This window comes from Poecilia mexicana, unplaced genomic scaffold (assembly GCF_051168715.1).
Source record: "Poecilia mexicana isolate PSO_F unplaced genomic scaffold, ASM5116871v1 scaffold_6, whole genome shotgun sequence".
In the NCBI taxonomy this organism is placed as follows: Eukaryota; Metazoa; Chordata; class Actinopteri; order Cyprinodontiformes; family Poeciliidae; genus Poecilia; species Poecilia mexicana.
The window spans coordinates 5,592,674-5,617,376 of record NW_028263375.1 but is presented as its reverse complement, the minus strand read 5'-3'; the positions used below and the strand labels follow the sequence as shown (position 1 = coordinate 5,617,376).

General features: G+C 38.5%; 1 protein-coding gene across 1 annotated transcript in view; it reads left to right on the top strand.

The window, feature by feature from the left end:
* The first annotated feature begins 243 nt into the window (after positions 1-243).
* The window catches only part of edc4 (enhancer of mRNA decapping 4), a 33,909-nt gene continuing 9,449 nt past the window's right edge, over positions 244-24,703 (top strand). Inside the window, exons 1-26 of the mRNA XM_014996925.2 lie at positions 244-477; positions 7,266-7,410; positions 7,516-7,627; positions 7,795-7,894; positions 8,338-8,524; positions 9,683-9,830; positions 10,694-10,798; positions 10,962-11,074; positions 11,161-11,244; positions 11,329-11,424; positions 11,967-12,066; positions 12,863-13,043; positions 14,173-14,239; positions 14,561-14,652; positions 15,443-15,627; positions 16,309-16,388; positions 16,472-16,604; positions 17,314-17,603; positions 18,122-18,349; positions 18,669-18,770; positions 18,867-19,010; positions 19,180-19,216; positions 19,978-20,125; positions 20,222-20,377; positions 22,460-22,575; positions 23,051-23,216. Of these exons, the coding sequence (XP_014852411.2) occupies positions 390-477; positions 7,266-7,410; positions 7,516-7,627; positions 7,795-7,894; positions 8,338-8,524; positions 9,683-9,830; positions 10,694-10,798; positions 10,962-11,074; positions 11,161-11,244; positions 11,329-11,424; positions 11,967-12,066; positions 12,863-13,043; positions 14,173-14,239; positions 14,561-14,652; positions 15,443-15,627; positions 16,309-16,388; positions 16,472-16,604; positions 17,314-17,603; positions 18,122-18,349; positions 18,669-18,770; positions 18,867-19,010; positions 19,180-19,216; positions 19,978-20,125; positions 20,222-20,377; positions 22,460-22,575; positions 23,051-23,216 (3,403 nt within the window). The 5' untranslated portion in view covers positions 244-389. The remainder of the gene's footprint in view (positions 478-7,265; positions 7,411-7,515; positions 7,628-7,794; positions 7,895-8,337; positions 8,525-9,682; positions 9,831-10,693; positions 10,799-10,961; positions 11,075-11,160; positions 11,245-11,328; positions 11,425-11,966; positions 12,067-12,862; positions 13,044-14,172; positions 14,240-14,560; positions 14,653-15,442; positions 15,628-16,308; positions 16,389-16,471; positions 16,605-17,313; positions 17,604-18,121; positions 18,350-18,668; positions 18,771-18,866; positions 19,011-19,179; positions 19,217-19,977; positions 20,126-20,221; positions 20,378-22,459; positions 22,576-23,050; positions 23,217-24,703) is intronic.

Here is a 24,703-nt window from a genome sequence, read left to right as displayed (position 1 = left end):
AAACCGAGTAGGAAAGGAAAGTAATTTTAACTTTGTCTTGCTAACAAGAAAGCAACATCTGATTAAATATGTAAATAGAATAACAAGAATTTTGACCAATTCTCTTAAAATGTCAGAAGTTGTTTTTAGTAAAATTACTACTCTCTAAAATAATGAAAAGGTGTTTAAAACATGACTGTACAGTAGATGGCGTGCTCCTCGTGAGTTGGCCTCAGACGATTTTCAGGTAGGAACCAATGAGCAGAGACTATGAGCAGACGGAACGGAAAGCACGGACAGAACGGAAGTTTGGACGGTTGCTCTGGGTGAACTGTGACAGCTTCGCATCGAATTAAAACAATATTTTCCCCTCAGTGTTTTCCCAAATCCCTTCCCATTTCCCCTCACCCATGGCGTCCAACTCTAACATAGACATCGAGGGAGCGACCCAGCACCTCCGGGACATCCTGAAGCTCGACCGTCCGGGGAGCAGCGCCGGTAAGTGGGGGATGCTACACGGCTAGGCCGCACAGGCTAACTCGGGGTTAACCTCACTCTTTACCGTAGCACAGTTTACCCAGCGGGCGTTTCTTTAGCTGCTGATATAATACCTCAGTGGAGGAAATGTTTTTAATAGCAGTGAATATATTATTTTCTACCTTTTAAAGTCTGCTGAGAATCGTTTCTGCTTCGGCCTGTTAGCAGCTAGCTTGTATCTCAGTCTGTTTTCTGGTTGAAATGTGTCCCTGCTACCAAAACATTTAAATACTCGAGTTCCTCCCCGCCCCTCCACATATTTATTATTATTTTGTTCTAGCTATTTTTTGTCTAGACTCATTTAAACCCATTTGAAATATGTTAAAAACGTCTCTGTGATAAACTCGAATTCTTGGATAATTGGCGTCATTCACAGAGTTTCTTGATTGGCTGGAAAAGTACAGTAAATTAAAGTGTATAATAATAGAAATTCTGTCCTCTCATTTTTAGTTTCTCAATGTAAAAAAGGAATGCATGGAGATTAACAGAAATGCACCAATGTGAAAATTTCTACCAATATCAATATCCGATATTAATATTGGAATTGTGACCAATAAATGAACAAATACTTAATGATTTCTCCCCTCCCTTTCTAGAAATGCATATAAAAATCACACAAGATTGAAATACTTATTGGTTATGAATTTAGGCACATTTTTATTTATCAGACCAATATACAGGTGCTGGTCATAAAATTAGAATATTGTGTTAAAGTTCATTATTTTCCATAATGTCATGATAAAAATTAAATTGTCATATATTTTAGATTCATTGCACACCAACTGAAATATTTCAGGTCTTTTATTGTTTTAATTTTGATGATTTTGGCAAACAGCTCATGAAAACCCAAAATCCCTGTCTCAAAAAATTAGAATATTATGAAAAGGTTCTCTGAACGAGCAATAAAAATAATCATCTGAATCAACAAAGTAACTCTAAACACCTGAAAAAGATTCCTGAGGCCTTTAAAAACTCCCAGCCTGGTGCATTACTCAAAACCGCAATCATGGGTCAGACTGCTGACCTGACTGCTGTCCAGAAGGCCATCACTGACATCCTCAAGCAAGAGGGTGAGAAACAGAAAGAAATTTCTGAACGAATCGGCTGTTTGCAGAGTGTTATATCAAGGCACCTCAGTGGGAAGTCAGTAGGAAGGAAAAAGTGTGGCAGAAAACGCTACACAACGAGAAGAGGTGACCGGACCCTGAGGAAGATTGTGGAGAAGGGCCGATTCCAGACCTTGGGGGAAGCAGTGGACTGAGTCTGGAGTAGAAACATCCAGAGCCACTGTGCACAGGCGTGTGCAGGAAATGGGCTACAGGTGCCGCATTCCCCAGGTCAAAGGTCAAGCCACTTTTGAACCAGAAACGGCGGCAGAAGCGCCTGACCTGGGCTACAGAGAAGCAGCACTTTGGACCACTGTTGTTCAGTGGTCCAAAGTACTTTTTTCGGATGAAAGCAAACTTTGCATGTCATTCGGAAATCAAAGTGCCAGACTCTGGAGGAAGACTGGGGAGAAGGAAATGCCAAAATGCCAGAAGTCCAGTGTCAAGTACCCACAGTCAGTGATGGTCTGGGTGCCATGTCAGCTGCTGGTGTTGGTCCACTGTGTTTTATCAAGGGCAGGATCAATGCAGCAGCTATCAGAAGATTTTGGAGCACTTCATGCTTCCATCTGCTGAAAAGTTTTATGGAGATGAAAATTTAATTTGGTCTGGAATCGGCCCTTCTCCACAATCTTCCTCAGGGTCCGGTCACCTCTTCTCGTTGTGCAGCGTTTTCTGCCACACTTTTTCCTTCCTACTGACTTCCCACTGAGGTGCCTTGATATAACACTCTGCAAACAGCCGATTCGTTCAGAAATTTCTTTCTGTTTCTCACCCTCTTGCTTGAGGATGTCAGTGATGGCCTTCTGGACAGCAGTCAGGTCAGCAGTCTGACCCATGATTACGGTTTTGAGTAATGCACCAGGCTGGGAGTTTTTAAAGGCCTCAGGAATCTTTTTCAGGTGTTTAGAGTTACTTTGTTGATTCAGATGATTATTTTTATTGCTCGTTCAGAGAACCTTTTCATAATATTCTAATTTTTTGAGACAGGGATTTTGGGTTTTCATGAGCTGTTTGCCAAAATCATCAAAATTAAAACAATAAAAGACCTGAAATATTTCAGTTGGTGTGCAATGAATCTAAAATATATGACAATTTAATTTTTATCATGACATTATGGAAAATAATGAACTTTAACACAATATTCTAATTTTATGACCAGCACCTGTAGATGCGTTATGAGTAAAGTAATTGTCACAACAAAGTTTCTTCAAAGAAATCTGACTGTAATTTAGTGCAGTTACTGAAATATCCTCTATCTTAATTCAAAAATGACCAGAATACATTAAATAAATTAAATTAACTTTTGGTGTGAGTTGCTCATAGATCAGTTGAAATTAAAATGTTAAAATCAAATGTATTGAAAATGCAGATTTATCAAGAACTGCCATTTGCCAAAGTCAACACTTTTCAACGATTATCTAGGCATTAGACAACTACAAACACAATATGAGAAAAAACACATAAAGGGAGTCTACCTACCTATCGCCCTGTGTAAACATTTCAGTTTCTCTTGGCTCAGTGTGATTTGGTTTGTTGTTGCTTCTGTTTTTATTTGACTTTTGTTGCATGTTTTTATAGTTTTTCATTCTATTTTCATTTTCTGTTTTATTTCTTATCTCAGTCTGATCCATTTTAGTACTGTTCAGCACTTTGGTTAAACTAGTTGACCCTTTATTGAAAAGTGCTATATTAATATAATGCATAAATACAAGAACACACATTTTCTTATGGTTCTTTGAGTGTAAAAGATTATACAGCCCCCTGCCTTTGCTGTCTATTTTGACTTAAAACTATTTTATATATATTTGCTAACTACTTTAATTGCAAAAAGTAGTTTAAAATTCACAAAATAATATGAGTTGAGCTGAAATATGCTGTGTGAACGTATATTGATTTCTCTACAGAAAATATAAATATGCAGAGATTTTCTGTAGAGGTTCAGAAAATCTCTGCAGGTGTTTGGAATCAAGTAGATGATTAAGGTGTGACACCATGAGTTTCCAATATTTGACTTTTCATTGTATTCTAATTTTATTAGATGTATCTGAATATTACAGCTGTGTTTTTTAAAGTGGGGTTCTCAGAAAGCTGGAGGGGAGGTTAATGCAAAAACAAAAAGTAATAATAATAAATCCAATACATTTTTAAAACACATTTTTTGTTACAAAATCTAATCTTTTTTCCCAAACATTATGATGAAATATAAATTACAATAATTCATTAAAAAGTAAAGGCCAAGTTCCATTAAGGTCATATGCTTTTATTCTGGAAACTTCCTTGTTGAGGTAGCTATGGTAACGAAAGCAGTTCTACCTGAACAGGCTAACCGCAATAAACAAAAGAAAGGATAAAAAAGCAACTCTTGTTTTAACTTCACTCGATAAAGGAACAAGGTTAGTAATGCCGATTAAAGTATATTTGAGTTTCAAATGTTTATAGAAAAATCCGGTATTTCTGTGTTAATGGTACTATTGTACTAAATTTAATAAGACATGCATAATAACAGATGGTGTAAACAGTTGTAATTTTTGTTATTTTTTCTTATCTAGCTTTTACATTTGTTGATGAAATCATCATTTAACAATCAGTTTTGACCATCTCAAAATGAACTGGTTGCTACATAAAATGTTATTTGCCAAGCTCTCGTTTATGATTGGCTGCCAGTCAAATTTATCAAGTCGCTTTGCTCCTCAAGCTAGCGTAGCTAGCGAGAAATGACCGAACCAGGAAAAGGCCCGCCGTGGTGGAGACTGCTTCAAAAATAGAGATTAAATCAAATTTGACTCGATAAATATTACATATATTTTAAAATCAGAATAGAGGACTGTGGTAATTTATTTATTTTTTAGCAGTTATTATTACATAAACATCAGCAACGAGGAGCAACGGTCAAATGGAAACGTTGTGCCCGAAAAGAGAAGAGGGGGAAGCGGGCGCTTTGACCCAGCTGAAGGCTAGGAAGCCACCAATTCCGACTCTCTTTCTGACCAATGTTCGCTCACTGGATAACAAAGTGGATTTGTTACATCTGAGTCTGAGTGTTTCTGTAGAGATGAAGAACTATGCCGTACTTTGCCTAACGAAAACCTGGCCAACATGTTACGTCAATTCGCGTTTCCCCATCAGATACGGCTCCCCCAGCGTCTCCTCGCACCTCCTCCGCACCGCAAAATGCGCGCTTGCTTGTTCAGCGCCCTCAACTACGGACACCGTGAAAGGCCAAACAACGTGTTTCAGCGACGTTGTCTCGCTTTATTCACGTTTTTGCAACTGCGCTCTCATAAGACATAAACACACACACACACACACACACACACACACACACACACACACAGAGGTGTATATATGCATGTATGTATGTATGTATGCATACATGCATTAGCCCATTCTTATAGCTCTATGTAACCTAAAACCAGGAGAATGCTTAATTCTCAATGCTGCCCATCAGATACTGTCCAACCTGTGTTAAACTGGGATACAGTATCTGATGGCTAAAAATCACCAATTGGGTGCTGTTCCCTCTGTCTTAAAGTGGTGGAACGGTTTCTGATTTTCATAATTTAACCTTCAGATAATCTGTTACCCGAACCAGAAACCCTAGCTGAATACTGAGGTGAGACCTCTGCTGAAAGCTAGGGATGCTGCTATCAGGACAGGCGAGGCATCAGCACTCCAAGAAGTGAAGAAAGAACTGACTGCAGGCATTATGAGGCCCAAAGCCACATACGCCCAGAAAATTCAAGGTCACTTCACCACCATTGACACCTGGCACATGTTGAAGGGCATCAAGTGCATTAATAACTGCAACATTAAGGATGTACAATGCCAAAGGGAGCCCTCACTGCCAGATGCACTCAATAAGTTCTACGCCCGCTTTGAGGATACTTGTGCCACCACCTGGTGACACGCCTCTCTGTGTGACAACAGCAGATGTGAAGAAGACCCTCCAGGAAATCACCTAACCCTAACCCCAGAAACATCCCAGGGCAGGTACTGAGGGACTGCACACATCAACTGCCTGAGGTGCTGATGTGGTATTGGCAGACATCTTTAACACCTCACTGTCACTGGCATCTGTGCCCACCTGCTTAAAGGAATTGTCCCCAAGGGCTCCACAGTGACAGGCCTGAATGACTACCGACCTATAGCCTTAACATCGGTAGTCATGAAGCGCTTCGAGAGGCTAGTCATGACCCACATTAAAGACTTCATCCACTTCACTGTGGAACCCCATCAGTATGCCTACAGGAAGAACCGCTCCACTGCTGACGCTATCTCATCAGTGATCCACACAGCCCTCACCCACCTGGAGAGCAGGAACTCCTACATCCGTCTGCTCTTTCTGGATTTTTCCTCAGCCTTCAACACCATCAACCCCACAGACCCTGGTGCAGAAGCTCTGCTCTCTTGGACAGAGTCCCACACTGGGGAACTGGATTCTGGACTTCCTGACCAACAGACCTCAGATTGTCAGGATCCACAACAACGTCTCCTCCTTCATCACCCTCAACACTGGCTTGCGGCAGGGCAGAGTGCTGAGACCCCTCCTCTTCACTCTGATGACGTATAACTGCTTGGCAAGGCACCCAAGCTGTCATAGTGGAGTTTTCAGATGACACAGTAGTAGTGGGATGCATCACAAACAGTGATGAGTCCAGAGAGAAGGTGGATGCAGAGAAAATTACCTCTGCATCAACTTGAAGAAAACCAAAGAGAATGCGGTGGATTTCAGAAGGAATAAGAATCCTCTTCAGCCCCTGTACATCAGAAGAACAGCTGAGGCCTCCAGCTACTGGCACCTGGGCGTGCATATATCCAGTGACCTCACCTGGAGTACCAACACCTCCTATCTGGTCAGGAAAGTCCACCGCGTCTCTACTTCCTCAGGAAGCTGGACTAAGGAACTCAGTCCTGAGGAGCTTTTATGGCTGTGTGGTGGAGAGCGTTCTCTGCACCTGCATCACAGTGTGGCACGACAGCTGCACTGCTGCTGAAAGGACGGCTCTGTAGAGGCTGGTTAAAGCTGCACAGAGGACTGTGGAGAGTAGTGTTTCCTCCACAGTACGATGGGCGCTCTTCATCATGAAGGACTCCACCCATCCTGCACACAGACTGTTCCAGCCGCTCCCTCAGGGAGGAGGCTGAACAGCAGCCAGAGCAAAACCACCAGGCTAAGGAACACTTTCTTCCCTTCAGCTGTCAGACTCCTGAACTCAAGCTGCACCTAATTCAGCTTCACCACAGAGATTAAACACACACACACCTATGCATCACATAAATGACTTTATTTATTTATTTATTTAGTGTAGTAAATTTCTTTTTCATTTTAATTGATCATGTGATTCATTGATTTATTATTTATTGCAGCAGGCCTAGGTATGAGGCACCATTTATGCTAAATGAATGTAATAATTATTGAACAGTGAATGAAAGTGAAGCGAAACATTTGAAAAGTTGATGTTTCTTCTGTACCAAAGGAGTTTCCTCAGCTAGAAATTAATTCTGGAATTGAGTGTCAGATCTCCAATTGCCAATGGGATCTCCAGTTGGGTTGGATCAGAACTTCTAGAAAAATCAAATCGCTTTGCTGCTTTCGCTGCTCCTTCTGAAGTAAACGTAGCTTTTAATTGTATTTGTCAGATATGCAACCAAGCGACGATCAGAGAAAACTGTCCTTCAACGGAGAGCTGAACGGTTTACTGGGAGCAGGACTTCTGGGGACCAGCATATCTGAATCCACCAGACCCATTTCCACTGACGGCAGCGTCCAGGAGAGCCAGAGGATGTGAGTGGCTACTCTTCATCTCTATGGCAGCCATTTTGTGTCCGTTTTTGTAAAGATATGGAAGCTGCATGTCAAATTAAATGGATATTCTCTGTTGTTTTCTAGCTGCCTGACTGGTGATGATGGGAGTACCTGCATCCCCATCGTCTTAAACAACGTGGAGATTGTGGCGAGTCAGGACTCAGGCATCAACAGCAAGGCGCGGGGCAGCAACAAGGTGAGTTTGGATCAGAACCACATTAAATCCTGCTGCTCTCATGAATATTTTTCATTGAGGAGAGGTCACTCTTGTTTAGTCCTCATTAAAACCTAAGAATATTTTGGAGTTATGATTATTTTTTCCTATTTTCTTGTATTTTTATCTGATTTAAACTCTTCATTCAGGTTAAAATTCAACCTGTCGCCAAGTATGACTGGGAGCATAAGTATTATTACGGCCGACTGATAGCCGTGTCCAACTCCTTCCTCGCCTACGCCATCAGAGGTGAGAGAAGAAATATTTGACTAATTTACTTTGATTAATGAATGAAAATGTCACACAGACTTTATTTACTGCTGGAACCAGAAACAACAGTTGAGTGTTGTTGGCAGATTCTCCTTTGAACGTTTGTGTGAAGCATAAATAAAATCAGAATATAAGATAATCTGCAAGTCCTTTTCAACCTATGTTCGATTAAATTCACTACAAAGACTATATTTAATGTTCAAATGTTTATATATGTTCAAATATTTGCAATATTCATTGGAACATCATATATCTTGTTGTAGTGAATTCAATTTAATCTAGATGGAAAAGGATTTGCAAATCATCATATTCTGTTTTTATTTATATTTTTCACAACATCCCAACTTCATATGAAGAGTTGAGCAGCTATTTTTCTCCATGGATTCAGATTCTTTGGTTGATTTTTGCGTGTTTTTGTTCAGGAGCCAACAACCACGCCATGATTCGCGTGCTGAGTTTGGATTTCAGTGAGCGCTCCTTGCTGAAGGGCTTCACTGGCGCCGTCACGGATCTCGCTTTCGCCCACCTCGACTCCTCTCTGTTGGGCTGCGTGGATGAGGCGGGAAACCTGATGGTCTGGCATCTCACACTCACGAGAAGCAAAATACTGTATCCTGACAGGAAGCAGCAGAAAAATGCTACATTTTGGGGTTTTTCATTATAGTTTAGTTTTATTTTGTTGTGACATTTGTCTAATTCAGTTTGGTTGTTTTTATTAGGTAAATATTGTTTAGTTTTAGTCCAGTCTTTATTAGTTATGGCTGTAGTTTTTGTTTTTTCATACTTTGGTAAATTTTTAGGTGCAGAATTCAGAAAGGTCAAACTGCTGCACTGCAAAAACACAAAATCTTACAGAGTAACTTTGTCGCCAAAGTGCAGTTTCTAGTGCAGATATCTTACTGCACTTAAAATAAGACAAAACTAATTTATTGGTTACTTCTCAGCAAGATGTAGCAGCTTGTTTTAAGTAAACATTTCCTTTATATTGTTGAAAAAGTGCTATTTTAACTGGCAGATATTTCACTTATAACTTTGGAAAAATGTCTTGCTATAAGTGAAATAAACTGTCAATGAAACAAGTACCTTTTCTACAATTTTATGGAATTGTTGACTTAAAACAAGTTGCTATATCGCGTTGAAAATTATATTTGCTCATTTATTTATTTATTCATATAAAATTATATTTGCTCTAGAAACTAGACCAAAAGTACTTGGAAAGATTTTGTATTTTTGCAGTGTGTATTTTTTGAAGATGCCATTTTCAAAAAATGTATTCAGTTATTGTTAAACAACCAACAGCGTTTTATCACAACTTTCGCCATTTCCCAGACTAGCGTAATCGCCTCCAGAATGGAAAGCCGTAATTGGGAACTACATGATGTCAACTGCTTGTGTGGGGAAAAAATAATTTCATATCAGTTTGAAAAGCTAATAAATTCACAAATGGAAAAACAAAAAACACAGGGTATTATAACTGTGATTTCAGTATGTTTTAGTTGGTTTTATAAACTCAGTTTGTTATAGTTTTTCCTCATTAATTAGCATTTTTATTTATGTCAGTTAACAAAAATGCTTTCTTATTTTGAGTTTTTATTTTGTTTAGTTTAGTCAACTACGTTACCTCTGTATATCAAATGCCAGATATCTACCTTTATTTAGTATTGCGCAAATAACACTAAATAATCTTAAGATTAAGATCTTAAACTCTGTGACAGCGGAGATGGATGTTTTCCTTCCCTCGAGTTTTCTTTAACCTGGACCAAACAGGGATCAGATAGTGGTTCATATTCAGCGTCCAGAAGACGCTCCACTGAACTCCCACAGACGCCTCATCTGGTGCCCTTACATCTTGGAAGACAACGAGGAGAATCAGGACGACACCAGCCAGACGCTGGCTCTCCTGCATGAAGATGGGGTAAACGGCTCTGAACACGAATCAGAAAATCCTACATGACAGAAAATATCCAGGACATTTCAGCAGCTATTCTCTTAATTCTAATTTAAATATTACAATAGTTAAAAACAGGATGAAAGTTCTAAAAACTTAACTAAAAAAGTCTGACAAACTTGAGGGTTTGCAGTAGTATGGAAGTCCATTACTGCCATAAAAGAAAAAAATAAAAGCACAACAGGAAGTTATAATTACGAGTTTTAAAGTTATCACAAGAATAAAAGTTATATTTTCAACTTTAAAAGTTAAAATTTTGATGTTTTATTTAAAGTCAAAATTATGAAATAGTAAGTCACAGTTTTGAGATACAAAGTCATAATTACAAGAATAAAAGTAATAATTTTGACTTTCAAATTCAAAATTATGAGATTCAAAGTAAAAATTATGAAATATAGATGTAAATTTATAGTTTTGAGATACAAAATTGTAATTGCAAAATTAAAAAAATTTGACGATTAATGTCATAATTATGAGATACAAAGCCATAATTTTGAATTTCTGTCATAATTATGACCTTAAGTTAATCAAAATTATGACTTATTTTTGTAATTATGACAAAACTGACATTAAATCTCATAATTACGTTCTTTTATTTCATGATTTTAACTTTGAATCTCATAATTGTGACTTTGTACCCCATAATTATGAGATTGAAAGTTGAAATTATGACTTTAGCATTCGGAATTGTGACTTCCTGTTGTGCTTTAGTTGTTTTTTTATATGGCAGAAATGTGTTTCCATAGGTTTGCATTAATATTAGTAGAAAATAAACATAAACTTGAGATTTCTCCATTTTCCTTTATTTACATTAACTTTCCCTTTTCCAGGCTGAGGTTTGGGACCTCGAAGTTTTGAGAGCCAATAACAGCAGTTGGCCAGTTGATGCCTCAGAAATCAAAGATGGCCTCATTATAGTTAAAGGACACACACAGGTACCTGGATTTTATCTTTCCTAAGAAGTCACGGCACAAAAACGGAGCATTTACAGAAGATAAAATATGTCAGATACTCCTTATAAGATATTTTTATTTGGCAAAAGATTTTGTTTTTTGCTGTTTGTTTTCTGTTAATGTATAAAACTGTGTGCTCCTGCAGAGAGTCAGTGAAGGTGCTCTGTCCCCTGATGGGACCGTTTTGGCCACAGCGAGCCACGACGGTTACATCAAGTTCTGGCAGATCTACATAGAAGGAGGACAAGATAAGCCCAGGTAGGAGCGAGGGGGTTAACCACTGATCATCAACAACATTTTGCTGCTGATCCAGTTTACATTTCTGCTCCTGTTCTGTCGTCCAGATGTCTCCATGAACTCCGACCTCACGAAGGACGTCCTCTCTCCTGTCTTCTCTTCTGTGACAACCACAAGCGGCAGGACCCAGAGTCGGTTCACTGAAACGTTGACGCTCCTCTGAGTTTCTGTCTGGAGTTTCACTGACGTGTTTTTCCCTGTTTTTATGTTTGAAGAGTTCCGTTCTGGAGGTTTCTCATAACTGGAGCAGACCAGAACCAGGAGTTGAAGCTGTGGTGCACAGTTTCCTGGACCTGCTTGCAAACCATCAGGTAACTTAAACAACAGATGTTTTTCCTACTTGCAACTACACCTGTCACAATAATAAAAAAAACAATTAATGGCAAGATAAATTAAAATGAGCTTCATAATTTTCATTTGCATGATTTATTGTTTTCCTCTTTCTACCAAAAAACCTGGATGATAAAAGTCTTCAGTCTGGTGCTTTTGTCTCAACTAGCTCCTTTTTTTGAAGGACAGTTTTGTTTACAGAAACTTCATAATTAATTTTATTTGTTGTTTCTGTTGTTTTACTTATTTTGTAATATTTAAAATGTCTTCCAGTTTCTGTATTAAATGTTTATTAAATTTTAAAGTTTATTGATTTTTAAGAATGTGCTCTTAAATACATTCTTAAAGTTATATTACTTTATAGTGGTCTCAAAACAGCAATATTATCATTTATAAGAACTTCTGGGACATTTTATCATCCAACAAATTTTGTTTCATGACAGGCCAAGTGCAGCTCCTAAAAACAAAAAATACATATATATTCTAATTGTTATACCGACGCTGTCCATTCTTCTTCTTCTAGGTTTTCTCCAGATCCATTCAACTCTACGGTTCTTCCCAGTCTCAAGGCCAGTTTAGATCTTGCTGCTGAATACTTGATCCTCACTGATGTGCAAAGAAAGGTGAGTGGTGTAGTGTTTAAAGTAGGATTGAAACTTAATCATGATTAATCGATTGAAATAATCTAATTTAGTAATTGGTTAATCGTCAGAGCAGCTAGGAGTGAAACAGCCAATGTAAAATAAATAATAAATAAAATAATAATAACCATTAAATAATAATGGTAGTCAAATAGATTGACTACCATGGTGAATCATAAACTTCACTAAATCTTTTTTCAAATGGTTCAGAAAGTGAAATTATGAATTATAAATATAATGTAAAATAAATAATAAGCATGACGGCGCTCAGAGCACAAAGCATAGAATTAGACTGAATCGATCTGCCGTCTTATTTGGGAACATTGTTGCCAGAGTAGGGCAGAGTACATAAAAAATTTATTCATGTCAGAGTAGAACTATTTCAACATATTTTTACTCCAAAGTAAAAAGTATTTGGTAAAAAGTCTACTCAAGTAACTCGAGTAACTGATCAAATTATCAATCATTTAATATTTAAAAATTACATCATCAGACTGAACAGATTATAAAAGTTAAGCTGAAACTAACTCTCCAGTGGAAATTATACAGTTATAAAGTTAATTTCTACTTAACCTTTTAATTGTCATTGAAGAACAAAAGTTACAGTAATTCAAATAAGTAACAAAAAAAATTTTTTTTATAACATTTTCCCCTGAAAAAAGTTTCTCAAGTAAATGTAACTAGTTACTACCCGATCTGGAGTTTTTTACCATGCTGGGGCCGATACAGATGTGATGTGAGCGGCGCCTGATGGTGAATCCATATCGTCCTCCTTCAGGTCCTCTATGTGATGGAGCTACGGCAGGACCTGGAGAAGGGCAAAGCGAGCTTCACGGCCGTGTCGGAGTTCCTGCTCACCCACCCTGTGCTCAGCTTCGGGGTGCGCGACGTGACCCACAGCCGCCTGAGGCACACCGAGGTTCTGCCAGCGGAGGAGGAGAGCGAGAGCATGTCGACAGGTGGGCGCTTTCCGCAACCACACCTGGAGCCAGTCATTCCAGTGAATCTGAGTTGGAAAGATTCTCAGTCGAAATAGAAACAAACACATTGGCTCCTTTATATTTTTCAGATGTACTTTAGAACAGAGGTGTCCAAAGTGCGACTCGGGGGCCATTTGTGGCACGTAGACTGATTTTGTGCAGCCCACAAACATTATTGCGATAAACGATCATATTATTGTTTTGAGACTATTTTCAAGTAATATAATGATAATGGCATAATAATCCAATAACACACTCAAAGATCATTAAACTTTAATTTCTAATGAATATTTAACACTAAAACTTGAAGACATTTTAAATATCCAAAATAAATAAACAAAATAGCAGAAACAACAAATAAAATTAATTATAAAGTCTCTTTAAACAAAATTATCCTTCAAGAAAAACGGTTTGTTGAGACTAAAACACCAGACTGAAAACTTTATCATCCAGTTTTGGTAGAAAGAGAAAAACAATAAATCATGCATATGGAAATTATTGAGCTCATTTTAATTTATCATGTGATTAATTGATTTATTGTTTATTCCAGTTCAGGATGAGACAAATTCATCCCCTTCACCACAGGTGGTTGATGCAGATGGAGACTTTTTATTTTTACGTTAAACTGGGCAAAGTTATTACAGACGAATAAGACTTACCGTAGAAAATGTAAACCTAACAGGGTTTGATGCATCCAGATCTGCTTTTAATAAATTTATTAAACTTGGCCATGTGTTTTCAATAAAAGTGACTGAAATTGTGTTTTTATTGCTCCAAATATGTTTTCTTATTTCATACTTTAGAAATATTTGCAAGAAAGTTTGCTGTATTTTTCCTCCGTTCAGAATCTATACAGAGGAAAAAAAATTGAGGGGAAAAACAAGCGCTTTTATACTTTAAATGTTTGGCACTGAGTTGACCACAAAATTAACTCAGATGGACGAGGCAGCAGTGTAGTAAACCTAAAATACTGCCACCTGCAGGTGGGAATTAGCATCACTTAATGGTCAATATTTTGACCAGAAAATGTGAGATAAAATCAGAAAAATGTTAAATACAAACACTCATTGATCCTGATTTAACCAGCTTTTCCTGCTTTCTCCACTAGAGGGCACTCAAGGACCTGCAGAGTCCAAATCTGGGATCCAAATTAAACTCTACTGTGTTCACACAAAGTAAGTTTTCTTCTTCTGTCTGTCTGGATGCGGCTAACCTGATGGTGAAACAATAAACTACAATTTTTAAATGACATCTGAGTTGGTAAATGCGACTATTCATTTACCAAAAACAGTGGTTGAAAACTATTGACTTTTTAATCCAGAACTGTGACTAGTGACAGTTATTTATGCAAAATCAATCAGCAGAGTCACTGCAGAAAGAGTTACTTTAGTGTTTATTTGTTTGTAAAGATGAATATTTGTGGTTTTTGCAGTAAAAAAAAAAAGGTTTAAATCAACGTTTCTCTGAATGTGTTTGTCTCCATGTTTGTGTTTTAGGAGTTTGCAGGACGTCCAGATCTGGTTTCAGCCCAACGCGGGGTTCAATACGCCGGGTTTTATTCCCCACTCTGACTCCCAAGATGGTTTTGGTAAGTTAATGTTGAACTGTGCAGTTAGATTAGATGAAGTTTGCTGATTGATGGACGCATCAGTACTAGTTAATAAAATAATACGAAGCATAAAGACATGATTGATTGATGGATGGATGGAAAGACGGACATTAAAGAAGCAGTAATATGGAAGATTTCCAGTCGATTGAGCTATATATATATATATATATATATATATATATATATATATATATATATTTTTTTTTTTTTTTTTTTCAATTCTTCAGTCATTTGAAATTTGAAAGTCAAAGTACTTTCAAATGTTTCAGGAACTCCTGATGATTCATTTAGCTTCTTTAGAAATCTGGACTTTGGCGCTAACATTAGCGTTAGCTGCTACATGCTTAGCATTGAGATGCTATTTTAGGCTTGAATAGCTTCGCAGGTAGGCTAACTCCTTTTAGCACAACTTGAGCATAACTACAGTATTTTTCAGCGTCCAATCAGACCGGTTTTTGAGGCAGAAATTAACCCCGTTGGGCCAAGAGAAACCGCTATAGCTGCTGTTAGCAGATGTAGCTTGTGCATCTAGCCTTGCCAGAAACGCACAAATACAAAGGTTCCACTTGGAACTTTTGTACAAAAGAAATATCTGATTAATTGTGTTTTTAAAAAATTCACGCATTAAGATCTTTACAATTAATTATTTTAGCATGTTAAATTCCCACTCTAAATAAATTAAATTTAATAGGTAAATATCAGTTATCAGAACGATATCAGTCCAGATTGTTTTCTGTCTTTAATTCTGCTTTGTGCTCGTTTTTCCCAGCTGGGTTTCCGGACCACCTCACCGACCAGAGCTCCGACAAAGATTCTGGAAGCGGCTCGCAGTCCGACCTGAGGAAGATCCCCTCACTTCCTGTTCCCTCTGATTTCCTGTCCAACTCTGGGGCATCCGGCGGGCCGATGCCCAAGCTGATGACTCCCGACGCCTTCATGACACCAAGCACTTCGGTACTGATTGTAACTCCAATCTTTTAGGGTGTCATTTGCAGAGTTGGGTAGTAACTAGCTACATCTACTTGAGTAACTTTTTGGAAAAATGTACTTAGGAGTATTTTCACTACATTGTACTTGTTACTTTTACTTGAGTAATTAAATGATGAAGTATTACTACTAAATTAGAATTTTTTTTTTACTCTTAAAATTTCTGGATTCTCTACTCTCTGAATGAAAAACATGTTTTAAACAAAAATTCACCAGTGCAGACACATGCCTGCAGTTTTTGTTAAAGTTTCATAAGTTCTGTTTTGAAGAAAAAAAAAAGATTAGGAATTTTTTTTTGTCTGGTAATTATAGTATTTATACAAATTATTATAATTTGGTCTTTTAAAATAACATTTATACAAAGCTTTATGTTTTGGTGCGTCTAATGGTGTAATTTTTAAATATGAATTCATGTACGTTTTGGTTAGTTACTCAGTACTTGAATAGACTTTTCTCCAAGTACTTTTTTACTCTTACTCGAGTAATTTCTTGGACGGCTACTTTTTACTTTTACTTGAGTAAAAATATGTTGAATTAGTGATACTCTTGAGTACAATTTTTGGGTTCTCTACCCAGCTCTGGTTATTCATAATTTTTTGTAACTCTGCATCTTTTTGACAGCATAATATACGTTTTGTGACTCTGTAGGTTCCTGCGTCTCCTGGCAGCAGCGCCAGCAGTCTGACTATTGTTACAGCCATCAGCAGCAACTCTGACTCGACAAATAGGTGAGCGTCTCTGTGAATATTATTGATATTTATCACAGAGAGCACTTCCTCCATATGATTTGTGGTGATTTGTTTCTCTGCAGAGCCATGGACGATGTCAGTCAGAGTCCCATCAGAGGAGAAAACAACGGCGGCAGCAGTTTGGGACTCTCTGTCACCACCAGCAGTCCGAGGGCTGCACCTGCAGTTCTGCTGCCCGGACTGGAGAATCTGCAGGTAAAACATAACGCCGAGTCCTGACTGCTTCTCAGATTTCACTTCCTAATAGAGGAAATTCCTGTTGTAAAAGTTTTAATAAAATGTTTGCATTTAAGATAAAAAACATCTTTGTAAATGTGTTTCAGTCAAAACTTTCTCATATTGTATGACAAAGCTTTAGTGGTTAAATTAAGAATCTGGACAATGTGGTAAAAAAAATTTAGCCTCTAGAATAATCCATTACTAAAATTGTTGTTACAGAAAAGTTCCATGTCCTCCACCTCTTTGATTGAAGCTTTTGGTAGTTCATCAATCTGCTTTTGCAAAGTAATCTAAAAGTAATATGATCTTGAGCTGCAAAACACAAAGGGCTGCAACTAACGATTATTTTAGTTATTGATTATTCTGACGATTAATGGGAAACAATTTTTTTTGCCAGGTTCTGCAGATTTTTTAAATTAACCAATAGCAGCATTCGTTTAGTGAACGCTTGATTATTTGTACCAAAATATGCATCTGCAGCTTAAAAGTACTTCTGATATCAACATGTGAAAAGCTCTGGTGATATTTTTTATTATTTGATTAGTGTTTGGATTGCAAAAGGTGCTTAACAGGATATTTATTTATTTATTTACAGAATGTCATTTATTTAGGAGATGATACATTTTCTTAGTTTTGACTGTACCGGTCATCAGGACAAACAGCTGTCTCCTCTGTTTTCCTCCAGGCTCTGGGTTCCCCCAGCGGCCCTCTGGGCCTCGACTCGCCTCAGGTCCCAGATTCTCCTCTGCTGCTGCCGCTGGCCTCGCCGACCCGGGCCCGCTCCCCAGACGTCATCTCCTCCGCCTCCACCGTGATGTCGCAGGACATGCCGGAGATCGCGACGCAGACGCTGCAGCTGCAGCGCAGCCACGGCCTGGAAGCCCTGCAGCTTCCTGCGCTGCAGACGGACAGCATGGCCTCCGCTGCATGTGCTCTGCACCTCCTGACATCGCCGCGCGCCGCCACCAATAACGGGTACAAGCAACCAGGCAGCACTCATTGATTGATTGATTTCCTATTTTCTTTCACTCTTGCTCTTCCTTTTTTTTTATTTTGCTCTTTCTGTTTTTCTTTTTTTTTTGTTCGTTCCTTCAGCTTGTTTGCTCTCCTTTTAACTCTTGCTCTTTCTTTCACTCTAGCTATTACTCTTTCTTTTGCTTTTCCTTTCTTTCTTTCACTCTTGTTCTTTTGCTTGTTTGTTTTTTCTTTCATTCACTTTTTTCCCCTTGTTCTTTCTTCTGCTCCTTTTGTGTTTCTCTCGCTCTTTTTCTCATTCTTTTGCTTGGTCTTTCTTTCGCTCTTTTGAAACTCAAATATTTCAGCAGAACAAATCCAGGAAAAGCAAACATAACTAAAAACATAAAAATTCCAACAAAGATATTTTGTAAAACTCAAGTATTTGAAAACGAGGCAGGAAGAATCATCAACCTGTTTATCATTAATGTCTATCGTAATAAGTCAGAACCAACCTAGTTGTTTTCTTTCTCTTGTAGTTTGTTGCCCCTTGAACTCGGAGGTGCTGACGGCTCGTCGATGGCGGACGATTCGGAGTCCAGACTCGGTAACAAACCGTCTCTTCTGGAGAACACGTTGTCGCAGGAAAACACTGGGGTCAGTGGAGGGTCGTCGGATGGTAGCGTTAGCCACACGTCATGGCCGGCGGCTCCAGACATCACCAGGGAAACCAGGAACAGCCTCAGGGACAACGGGCTGGGAGAATGGTCAGTCTGTGTCATTCCCTTTGTTCAATCTGTATGAAAAACTAAAGACAGAAAATAGGATTTTTCTTTCCATCACTTTATGTCCCAGGGTCTGTGAATCCACTGGAGATAACCTAACAGGTTTTTTTTTTTTGTCTGAATGCTGCTTCTCTATGTTTGGTTCTGGACCTTCATGTGGCTCTGAAGGTCCAGATCCAGGTTGCCTGATCTGTAGTTTCTTGCTGTAATAACTGACTCTAGATCGCTCCTCTTTAGGCCCAAAGATAGAAACTTCAAACTTTGTTTTGTACGTTAATTAATTGTTTCACCTGTCTTGCAGTTTGAGAGAGGAGTCAAGCGAGCGCCGTTTGAGCTCTCCCTACCACCGGCGCTCCTACCACCTCGTCCAGAACGACAGCCAGGATGTCGGCGCTGACCAGAGGTGACGCCAAGCTGTGCAGTTTCATTCACTACATGATTACAGAGACTTCCTCTGAAGCTGCAGTCGCTGTTGAATCTTTGACGTTTCTGTGTGCAGCGATCCTGATGACGAGATCGCCAGCCTGGCTTCGTCCTCTGGGAACTGCGGCTCTCGCTCCTCTCACAGGATGCCGGTGAAAGACTGGAAGAGCTCGCCACGAGGCTCACCGAAACTGAAGAGGAAACTCAAGAAAGATGACAAGTATGTTCGAAACTAAAAAAGCAAAATGTCTGCTTGATTATTTCTCTGTTTCTTGACTCTAAAACTGTGTATTCCTCTTTAAATGGTGCTAAAGTTGTAATGAAAATGGATGCAACAGTTAGGGAAATGTTGCTTACACATTTTGAGGGACGTTTTCTCTCATTTCCAGTGAATCTTCTCAGCCCAGGCACATGGATCCCGGTCAGGTACAGTTGGCTAGTAACTTGTTAAATTTAATTAATTACATCTACTTCAGTAAATTCTTTGACAAAATATACTTTTAAGACTATTTTTGCTATGTTGTACTTTTTACTTGAGTAATTTTATTATGAAGTATCTCTGCTCTTATTTGAGTAAAATTTCTGGGTTTTCTAGCCACAAAATGAAAAACAAAAATGTTTTAACCAGACACAGACGCACACCTGCTGTTTTTGTTGATAAGTCATTTAAAACTTGTGAAAATGATTTGGAAAGATTTTATGTTGTCTGATTTTGTTATTTTGTTGTTACTTATATGAATAATTGTCATTTTTGTCCTTAAAATACTAACATTTTCACTTAAATGTATATTTTGGTCCATCTGCAGCTGCTTCTCTCGACCCACTAGGGGTTAATTTCTGCCTGAAAAACCGATCTGATCTGATGCTAAAACAAAGTATTATTGTGTTCACGTTGTGCTAAAAGGAGTTAGCCTGTCAGAGATGCTATTCAAGCCTAGAAATGGCATCTCAATCCTACCCATGCAGCAGTAGCAAAGACGCTCACGCTAATGTTGGCGTCCACAAGTTTAGTGGATAGAATAACACTTTGCACCAAGCTGATGGCTGAATAACCTAAATGACAGATTAAGGTCATATGTCTAAATTTACCAGCAAAAAGGGTTTTTGAATTGAAAATTTGCTTATTTTGTTACGTTTTGAATAAAATGCAACAAAATAATTACAGACTTCTATTTGGTGTTCTGCAGTTTCACACAGAGACTCAAGATGAGCTCCTGATGCTGCTGCGCAGCCAGCAGAGGGAGCTAGGGGATCTGTGTTCTCTGGTGGAGACCATGCCGGGAACCATCATGGCGCAGGTGGAGCACGTTCTGATGAAGCACCAGGAGCAGGAACGTATCCTCCACGCGTTTCCTCCTCTAACATGAGGCGCTGCATTGTGTTTGCTGTGAGGTTTGTCTGTCGTTGAGCCTTGACCCTCTGTGGCCTCAGAGCGCAGACTGGACCGAGCTCTGGCCGAGAATCAGAGCCGCCAGCAGCAGCTTCACGAGCAGCTGAGCCAGCAGCTGAGCCACGCCCTCAGTACGGCGCTGACCAACAGGATGGACAAAGTCCTGAGAGAGGAACTAAAGAAAGCAGTTCCGCAAAGTAAGCTAATCGTTGTATCATAGCAACTGACCGCAATGCCACTTTATGGTTCTGAATCCAACATCAAAAACATTTTCCACACAAAGAACAGAACATTCAGTCCATTACAGTTTTATGTTTTCAGGCTTGATGTTTATTTCACTATTATTAGTAAGTGATCTCTGTGATTAGATTAGCTACCACTGCTATTAACTAAGCTAACAGCGGTGGTTGATTTAAACCCCTGCTCTGCTGATGATCTGTCTAAGTCGGTGTTTAGTTCGCCTTTTATTTTATTTTGTAACTGAACCAAAACACACCGAATTCCACATCACATTTACATGTTATGGATGTCAAAGTCAAGGTAGCATAACTGAGCTGCTTCCCTCTCCCTCGCTCATTAAAACTATCATGCATATATTCAAAATTAAGCAATAAAACCAATGCTAGTCCTTGTCAGCCAGCAGCTATTTGCCCTCCAGCTGGAAGCTGGTGGCGGGATCTTGCATGTGTCACGTCACCCTGCAAGGGATCCATAGTAGTAATGTGCTAACAATTAAAAAAAATAATACAGTAGTTTAATTATTACTCACCATGCCTAATTTGCAAGCTTGAAATGTAAATTTGCGTGCAGTTATGCAAGCCGTCCTGCTGCATTCCAACCATTTAAAATGTAAGCAATTGTCAGTTTTTTTTGTTTTTGTTCTTTTTGTAGCAAAAAGCAGGTAATGTAATCTCCAGTTAGCAACATCAACTAAGGGAACCTTACTCCACTACACATGCATACAAATAGTAGCAAACTTGTTCAGGAAACAACTGTCAGATAAGATAGATTTTATTTTCTAGTTTTTCAGTCTCCCGCTCCTTTCTGATGCCGACTGCGAAGGCGGCATAATGTAATATTTTAATAATTGTAACATTATCACTTTTTTCTCGTAATTAAAGGAAAAAAATCACAGTGTGCTCCTAACGTTTAAAGTCTGAATAAATAGAAGCTGTAAAAGTTCAAACAAGATGGCCGTTCTGGGCGCGCTGACATCACCATGAGCCATGGAAAGAACTGCAGTGGAGGAAAAAAAATCCAGCTTTTCCAAAATTTAAATCTTCAAAAGCCAAAAATTTGATTAATTAATCAAATCGATTTGTGGCTCAGCCCTACCTGAGTTCTTTAAAAAAAAAAAAACTTGTTTACACGATTTGAAAATATTAACATGAAGATTAGTAATGTCTTGATCTCAATAAACTGGAATTGATTGTTTGCAAACCCTAAAATATAGCAGTATAGTTGGTATTTTTGCTATTTTTATGGCATCAATAAATTCCAGGAAACTCACAAAGTTGCAGTTTGCTTTGCCCAAGTGGTGCATTAAAGCAGCTTCTGCTTTTATAAGAAGCAGTATTTGTATTTGTGAGACGAAAATTAGTGAATTTTTAAAGACGACAAAAAACATAAAATATTGTGATAAACTTTAAATCTGTTTAACCCAGCCCTGGGTAAAATGCAGCAGTTTTTTGTTTTACTGTTTTCCAGGCGATCTGTGAAATATTTTCTGGTTTTCTGGCCTTTTAAGACGTTAAGGAAGCTGTAACTTCACGGCTTGTTTTGAACACTTTGTAGTTTTATTCCAGTCATTGTTTTTTGTCATAATTTTACACCAGGAATCTGGGTTTTTGAAATGTTTTCTGACCAGAAGAGCGAGATCCAGTTTTCCCTCCAGAACCCGATGGCAGCGCATGGCTGCATTAATCTTACAGCAGATAATGAACTGCATCCAGGAAGCATTTAAAATAAATTCATATGGTCACTGATGAGCTGCTTTTTTGTTTTGTCACTTTGAAATGCTCCGAGTCAAAGTGCAGAGCAGGCTGTGCATCAATAAATGATGCTGTTATTTAATGCTTGAGATAATTCTGAGCGTAAGTAAAATTAAATATAGCAAAGAGCGCTGAGGTGTGTTGATGTCGGACTAAAACGCTGCCGTCTCTGGAGAAACGTTTCCCCGCCTCGCACTCAGAGTAGAAAAGTCTTTTTTTGCTCGTCTAATTATAGACACGCTCCTGCTAATCTTTCCCCCTACTTTCACTTTATTTGATATTTTCCAGCTATTTCTAAGAGTCTGGAGCCGGTGACGGGGCAGCTGAACAACTCGATCGCCGCTAAGATGGCCGCCGTGGAGGTCACAATTAAGGACATCGTCATCAAAGTGGTTAAATCCAAGGTAGACCAAACAGTTTCATCACCTCTTATTGTTTAGTTCAGGGGTGGCCAAAGTGTGGCTCGCGGGCCAGTTGTGGCCCTCAACTGCACTTCAAAAATGATACACATTTGCAGATTGAGAGTTTTAATTTGCAGTCAGGGTAAAATTATTATCAACATAATTCTCTTACAAAGTTTCCATGTTTTTATAACCAAGTTTTAAGAAAAGGTAAAACCATGTGATCCAGAGAGTTTTCCTCAAAAGCTTGACTTCTGAAACTCAGAAAAATTCAGTTTTTTTCTAGAAAATTTCTGAGATTAATCACTAAATTTATTAAGTTTTTGGTAGAAATTTACTCCACCTTTTATCTTATTTTTTTTTTACGATGCCCCTAATACATTGTCATAAAATCTACAATAAGTAACATTTTTGGCCCATGTGGCACAAAATTTGGACAGCACCGGGTTAGTTCTAACTTGTCGTGTGTTTGGATCAGAACACTACGGACGCCATGGGCCGGGCCGCGGCGGAGGCCATGCAGGGCCCCATCCAGGCCGCCTACAAAGACGTCTTCCAGAGCACAGTGCTGCCCGTGTTTGAAAGAGGCTGCCAGTCCATGTTCCAGCAGATCAACGACAGCTTCAAGCAGGGCACGCAGGACTGTAAGGCCGCACAAATTAACACTGTGGACTGCTCACAATCTGTAACTTTCACCTTGAAAGGCATCACCTCTACATCCATGATTTCACTCAGTGTCTTAAAGGGGCAGTGTCATGTAAAATCAACTTTTTTTTTTTTTTAGCTTTACATCATTTTATGTTTTAAAAACAATGGCAACAATTCAGCTGTGAAAAACATCTAGTTGGACATTCAAGTCACAGCTCTTCCCCTGCTCCTTAAGACTAGCCAGCAGCAATTAGCAAATACTTTGAGGAACTGCCGTCATTATAGGAGCTACTGCTCAGTTTAGCGCTGGTAAATACGTTGATAAAGGGTTAATAAAGGAGCCAGAAGAGTTTCAGAAAGGGCAGGAGTTTTAAAGAGACAGATCCCCAATTTCAAGGTGTTCAGTCTCTTTTAACTCATGTTTGATATATGCAGCATTTTTGTGACAACTGAATTTAACATAGTTAATTGATTGTGCTATAAAATGGCTGGAAACACGTGACACTGCCTCTTTAAGCGTAGTTGACTCACATTTATTGAAGTCAATAAATATTAGATGAAAAACCTCAAAACGAAAAGCACAAAAGCAGCTACGACTATTTTAATCAACACAAAATAAACACACTGTATACAATTACCAACTTCCTAAACAGATTTCTGTACTTTTAAAACAGATATTTTTCAAAAATCTATTAGTATATAATAATATATAGTAACCCAGTATTTTTGACCAAATATATCAACACATTTTTATCCAACTTTATATTGTCAAAGCGTCCCTAGCCAATATTTATGATCATTTTAAATATTTTATTTTAATATTTTTTTATATAAATTATTTCTAAAACAACTTAAGTATTCAAACCGTGCGTGCGTGCGCGCGCGTGTTTTTGTCCCCATTTTAGCTAGACCTTAGACAACCAAGTGCAATTTTTAGGCTGTTTTATTTTATTTTTAAATCTGACCTGTTTGATTATAATTCGCCCAACTCATTTTTTGCCAAAGGCAGAAATTTTTATTTATTTATTTTTTCCAAAATCTCTTTTTATTTTAATAAGGTGACAATTAAAAAACTGTTCAACAGTGCAATCAAAGTCGACCATGTATGGATTTTGTTTGCTGTGCTGGTGCTCCAGTCATTGAAGGTCATTGAAATATTTTCCAGGTCTGAATGAGTATAGAGTGAGAAAATGGGGGGAAATATTTCTATTTTCTTTAACACATCCATTTTTTCTCTTTGAAATATCTGCCATAAATTCACAGTCAAGTTTATTTTTTGTTATTTAGTCATAAAATGTGGCCGATAAAGCTCTGGCAAGAAAAGAAGAAGCTTTTCCACCCCATTGTTATCCTCAGTGTTGAGTTCAGGCTCTGTATTGAAGTTCTTTGTGTTTTTCCGTCTGGTTGGTGTCAGGGGTCAGCTTGTCTGAGCACACAGACAGCAGATCTTCTCTATAGGTTCGCCTAGATTGGAGCCTTGAGA